The sequence below is a fragment of the Hakea prostrata genome, unplaced genomic scaffold (assembly GCF_041222555.1).
Source record: "Hakea prostrata isolate BN-2017 unplaced genomic scaffold, UWA_Hpros_2 contig_12, whole genome shotgun sequence".
NCBI lineage: Eukaryota > Viridiplantae > Streptophyta > Magnoliopsida > Proteales > Proteaceae > Hakea > Hakea prostrata.
The window spans coordinates 457,260-463,664 of NW_028291131.1; the positions used below are offsets into that span (position 1 = coordinate 457,260).

Here is a 6,405-nt window from a genome sequence, read left to right on the forward strand (position 1 = left end):
GGGGGGCTAAGAAGGAAGATCAACATGGAGCTGGATTTCAAAGAACAGTACCATTATTTGCAAAGTCGTGACCCAAAACTCACTTCCATGCTGGAAATCCCGAAGGATATCATCCGTCTCTTATAAAGGCTATCTCTTTTGTGCGAAGTGTGGTTAAGGATCTAAGGAACTGATTTATTTATTGTTCCTTTTATCTTACTCTAATGGAGATTAATAGTTGTGCTGACTTTCCCGGCTATAAAGGCAATCTCTTTGCCGAGTAGAATTGACTGACTTATTTCTACACCTTGGATACTGAAGTTACGTAACTCAATAATTTTCCTCCTTTTGTTGCTAAATGAAAAGTTAGTTATCAAAAAAATAATTATAATAATGGACCTGACCTGACCCTAATTCACAAAATAAAATCAAACAATGCATAATTCTGTATCTAACCCACTAGGCCAACTAAACCAAAACCTAAAAGATTAGGGTTAGGATTAAGGTCGAGCTAGGATCTTAGGTCAAAATCATTATTTTTATAAACCCGATCAGCTCACTCTTGTTGCAGCCTCGATTGATTATATCATTGATACCGAGAACCAAGTAGTGATCACCTCTACGCTTTTTTTCACCACAAATTGGGTGGTACCTATATTTAAATAATAATTAAAATTTGAAAAATAAAACCTTCAATGAGTCCTATATAAGCTTCACCTAAATTTATAAAAATAAAAAAAAAAAAATCGTTGCGAGAGCACATACTACCCTCTAAATAGAAATGATCCAAACTCCAACCATGCCAGAATTACACGACAAAAAGAAAATATAACCATTTTGATGTAAGAAGGAATAACACTTTCTTTTGGAGAGAGAAAACAGATGTATTGTAAAGGAATAATATGTAATTATTAAAATAACATACGTAGACGTATAAATGAGTATAAATAAATAAATTGAAGAAAAGGACAAAAATGTTTATCAACCAAGAAATTATTACAAAAATTAAATAAAATAAAATTAAACAAAATCGTTTTCTGTATCTGTTGAGTGTTGAAAAGCTTTTTATTCTCTTCAAAATTGAAATCCAGAGGAGCTCAGAGAAGGGAGAGGAGAAGAAAGGGTTGTCTTCGTCTGAAAGCCAGTTCTCTCTCTCTCTCCTTCCCCCTTCTCTCTCTAGATTAGTAGTTTCCTTAAAGAAACTTTTTTGTAACTGCTCTGAAATTTAGAGCAGCTTTTCCTGAATCTCATCTCTATCTCGTTGAGCATAGCTCATTTAATTCGTGCCCACCCAACTAGATTTAGGATCATCTCTCTCTTTCTTTCTGTGTAGCGTTTCCTCTCTTAACTTCTCTCTCTTGAGTGAATTTCCTCGTGTGGGGAGTGGGTATAAATATCTATAGATTTTCCAAGGCAAAGCAGAATACTGAGAGAGACCCACTGAAGAAAACTTTTGAGAAGAGGTGATCAACGATGTCGGATCCCTCGGGAAAGAAGATACCCTTTATCAGCCTTTCCCTTTTCACCAATCTATCTGAATCGATTTCGTCCGATCATGGCTCCAAATCTATCAATTCATCTTCTCCGATGGAGTTCAATTCGAAGGCCCAGGTGAAATCTCCGAGGAATTATTTCCAAGGAGATGTTGTTGGGCTTGGAATCGTCGCTGCTATGAATGAGAGCAATGATACCCATGAAGCTTTTTACTCTTCTAAGGGTAGCAGAAATCCTAAAATAGCTGTTTCGCCAAGATCACTGCCGATTCCGATCGGTTCCGCCAAACCCGTCTCTAAATTTAGCGGGTCCGTTTCAGAGATGGATGAGATGGAGTTGTCTGAGAGCTACACTTGTGTTATTGCTCATTTTGGGAACGATTCCATCAAGAAACGCGAGTACTTCGATGACAAGCCCCAAGTAACCGTTACTGCCGCCGCCGCCGCTGGCGGTAGTGGCAACTGGGGATATTCACAAGTCCACCCTGCATCATCTCCACCCATTTACGCTGGAGCGGTGGGGACTGGAACCGCATTTCAGGCTGCTAATTTCTTGAATTGCTGCTACCTTTGCAAGAAAAAGCTTCATGGACTGGACATTTTCATGTATAGGTATCAATTAAAAATTAGCCATCTTTTCTATTTTAAGCATACTTTCTTTAGATACTTCTGTATCTACGGGTTTTTTGTGTGTTTTTCTGTTGATTTCTGATGGATATACCTGTGGGTTAGACTGTTCTGTTGTTTCTGGAATTTTTACAATGCTTTATGAATTGAATAGTTTGTGGGTTGAGAGTTGAGTTCTTTACGGATTCAGCCTTGGTTTTCAATTGTGTGGCTTTATGCCTTAGTAGTTCTTTGATGGTCTGGTTTTGATGTATTATGCTATTCTTGAGCTTGCTTGCTGTTTTCTGGATTTATGTTTATCAGATACCTGGTTTGGTGGTCTGGGAATTATAATAGGGAATGTACTGATACAGATCTATGGATTTTGTAGAAACCTGTTCCTATGTCACTTGTCATCCTGAGCAAGCTTTGATGCGTATCTTACAGGTCAAATGGCATAGTTCAGATTAATAGAATCTAATTGCTATTACAATGATTTTTTTTTGTAAGGATTTGATTCATAGTTTCTCTTACGTGATGTATTAATCTGTGGTTTGTTTTTCATTCCAATTTTAGTTTTTACTGAATTTTCCTTTTAAACCTAACAAACTTGCGGTTTTTGGATTCCCATTAAAAATTGTTTTAAGGAGTTCTTCAGAAGCTTGCACCATGGAGTGAGGAACAGCATCCCCCTCATTATCTAATAGGTGCTTGAGACCCTATTTGATTTGGCATCTGATTACGTTCAGTCGTATTATGATGCAGATTTACATTTCAATTGCTTTTCTTTATAATGCAGTGAACAGTAAATGGGCTGTATATTTCAGCTTTGGCATTAAACGCAGGCAATTTAGATGTCGGATACCTTTTCTGTGAAGCATTGATTGCTTAAAATGTGTTCTCTCCATTTCACTTGATATTCTCGCAATCTTACTAGATTTGTTTTCCCAAGTAGTCTTCCCATATTTTGTTGTTAATAGTTATCTGTCAGTCCAATTAACCAGTTATAGTGAGCCAGAACAATCAATTGATTCCCTATGATTGGAGTCCTTTTTAATGGCTAACCTATAACCACATTAGCAAAATTGGCACGGTAATCTTGCTTCCTATTAGTTTCAGCAAAAGTAATCAATTTCAACTATCTTTTCAAGTAATGATGATATAGGGCAGTGTCCTATTGAAGAAAGAATTATGCATGAGTGATACATTTTATGTAGACCTCATCACTTGAGACTTATGAGCTGGATTTGGCTTTCCTGACTATATGATTTTCATATTACCTTGGATGGTTGCATTATTTTAGTTATGGCATTGAGTAAGAGGGGAAGCATATTGTTCCAGAATGTAAAGCTGAGTGACTTCAGATTTAGCGCTTTGTTTTTTCGGGTTTTCTTTTCTTTTCTTTTTTTTTGTTCGGGGGGGGGTGTTTGGTGGAGGAGGAGGGGGTTCACTCTTAAATAAATACATTTACAGGTACCAATTCCATCAGCTATTTTCAAAGTAGTGACCCCAGACAATTAGGGGCAGGCTCTACCAATCTCTCTACTTTTTTTATTTGAAATCCTATAGAACCATTGCCAGTACGGCACTACCTGAATTCTGCTATATTGGTTGAAAGACAAGCAAGTATTCACATTCTTTCCTGTTTATCAGAGGACTTCTGAGACAGCTGTTTGGAAAGAATTTCAAACTGTATGTCTAGTTTTAGCAAATTCTCTATCCTTCCATTCTTTTCAATTAATATGACTGGGTTGCTCTGTAGTTCAAGGGACTGGAAGTTGTTTTGTGGAACTTTTTGTTTCATAAATACGTTGTCAAATTGTTCATTCCATTTGAGTTGTCCAGTTTCTAAGCTTTTATTCTTAGTGCCATTTTGCTTTCAAACCTGTTCTTTCATGTCACTACCATCTCCCTCCCCCCTTGCCCGGCAGGGCGAGAAAGAAAAAACACACAAACGAGTCCCATTGTGAATATTGGAGATTATTTAATAATAGGAATATCTGGATCTTGGCTTCCAACTAGTTGTTTCAAAAAGGAAGAGACTATTATTTTCTTGGGCTCTTTTTGCTCTCAAGCTCTTATTTTGGGTGTTAAACTAGAGTACTTTAGCAAAGTAATAACTTTTTCTCTATCCAAAACTATTAGTTTCTCTCTGCCTCTACACTGCCTATTATGTTACGTATTCTGGGAAGTTTTGAATGTTAAAGATCCATTTTTTGGCTATATGTTCATTGAATGTGGTTTTTGCTTTTGAGTGAGTTGGTAGTTGGGTCGGTAGTGAACTGCATTCCACTTGTAGATTAATATCAGCCATAAGATACCCTTGTGGTCCTATTTGATTTTTGATATGGTGACTTAAGTTGGAAGAAAACAATCTTTTTCTTACCTTTTTGTGGACTTTTTCACTGATAAAACTTGTCTGTGTCTTACTATCTTGCAGGGGAGACAAGGCATTTTGTAGCTCAGAATGTAGGCTCAAACAGATAATATATGATGAGCACAACGAGAAACGCATTTCTGGGACACTGATGTCCTTCGATTACTCTGCTTCTCCTTGTTCGGCTTCAGGGTTCTATCCAGCAGGGGTTGCAGCAGCGTAGAACAATTGTAAACCGATAGTAAATAAGACAAAGGAACAAGAATAAAATGGGACTTACCCATGAGTTATAGACATCACCGTCATCATCACCATCACCATCCCCATCTCCGGCCTAAGAGAAGAGAAAATATATATAGAGAGAGAGAGAGAGAGTGGACTTGAGAGAGCTTCACAGGTCATCATTGTAGATTGGATTCAACAGGAAACACTTCTTTTACTATGGAGAGAAGATGATTGAGTGGATATGGAACTGTTTGGATCCAATTATGGAAGAAAAGAATTGGAGAGCTGCTCTCTTTTTTCCCTCCATAGCAGTATCATTATTATGTGTTCTCTATCATCATTTGCTGGAATTTTACTACATGCCTGCATAGCAATTTTGATATCAGTATACTCTTTTAAATGTGAGACATCTTTGAATGTTGAGGAAGGAAACTTCCAAAATCTATTTCAAAGCAGGATCTTTAAGTTTGTGTTTTTTGAAAAGATTCGGCTGGTCGACCGAGGAAATGAAGCCAACACCCCTCAGTGGAGAGGTTCTGGGTTCGATCTTGTCTAATGGTATATTATGTAATATCCGCATCTCCAATATATAAAAAATCGCTTGTTCTGAAAAGGGGACAAAAAAAAAAATGAAGCCAATGTTTGGTTGATTTTGAATCAAATGACACTGATGTTTAGGTATATCTTCATTCCTCCATCTATAAATTGCCAAATAACAATAGTATCGTAGAAATCTCTACTTAGTTTTCTTATCCAACCCACCCTCCCCAACTAAAAAAGGTAAAATAATAATGTGAAATATTGGAAGATATGAAAAATTGATGACAGCAACATTTTCATTTGATCTCTGAAGCAATGTGGTGCCTTAGTCACAAGGGCAACTTGTCTCATGGGGCAAGCTTTGTGTTGAGTTGAGAATCCATCAATCATCAATCAATCAATCAAATCATATATAAAGATTGAAATGAAAGAAGGGCAGGGAAAGAAGGAAGAACCAGGAAATGCAATAGTGAAGGCTTGAATGAATTGCACCCAGGTGTCGACACTAGATTGTTTATAGCCAAACACGGGATATTGATGGATCAGTTGGAGGGTGATGTTTGGCAGTGACAATTTGGTTTTGTCACAATTTAATTATTCTCACCATGTGTTGGTTCCTAATTGGATGGAAGTCTTTGTAAGAAATAAAGAATGATGATGTAACACATGATGTCTATTCAATTATAATTCAAAGACTTAAAATCATTTTCAACCTCAGCTTTTAGGTTATGTTTGGTATAGATTCTAGCTTCACAATGCATTCTAAGAAAGGGAGAACCAACCAAACCCTTAAAATCATGCTTAAAGCATATGCTATTGATATCAAAAGTAATTGGCATAAGCATCTCTCTTATTGAGCTTGCTCATAATAACAGATACCAAAACATATGAAGCATTACATTTATGTTGGGATGAAGTTGGTGAGTCAAGGATATTAGGCATTGATTTTTTTTACTTTTTGAATTACTAGGGACCTGTTTAGTTACATGAGTCTGGAGATTTCAAATATCTAAATATCTAAAGATTCAAATCTATAGATTTCAAATCTATGGAATCATAATTCATAAAAGTAACTGTTTGGTTGTGGATAAAATCAATGAATCATCCTAAAAAATTATTTGGTCGACGTGATTTTTATGAATGCACAAATATTTAGTGTTTTTATAGTCGTAATGAAATCTCAGG

General features: G+C 36.5%; 1 protein-coding gene across 1 annotated transcript; it reads left to right on the forward strand.

The window, feature by feature from the left end:
- The first annotated feature begins 1,046 nt into the window (after positions 1 to 1,046).
- LOC148999378 (FCS-Like Zinc finger 14-like) lies at positions 1,047 to 5,409 on the forward strand. Its single transcript, XM_089141205.1, has 2 exons — positions 1,047 to 2,084; positions 4,519 to 5,409. Exons 1-2 carry the CDS (start codon positions 1,453 to 1,455, stop codon positions 4,676 to 4,678), a joined length of 792 nt encoding a protein of 263 aa, XP_088997331.1. The 5' UTR covers positions 1,047 to 1,452; the 3' UTR covers positions 4,679 to 5,409.
- Positions 5,410 to 6,405: the final 996 nt, after the last annotated feature.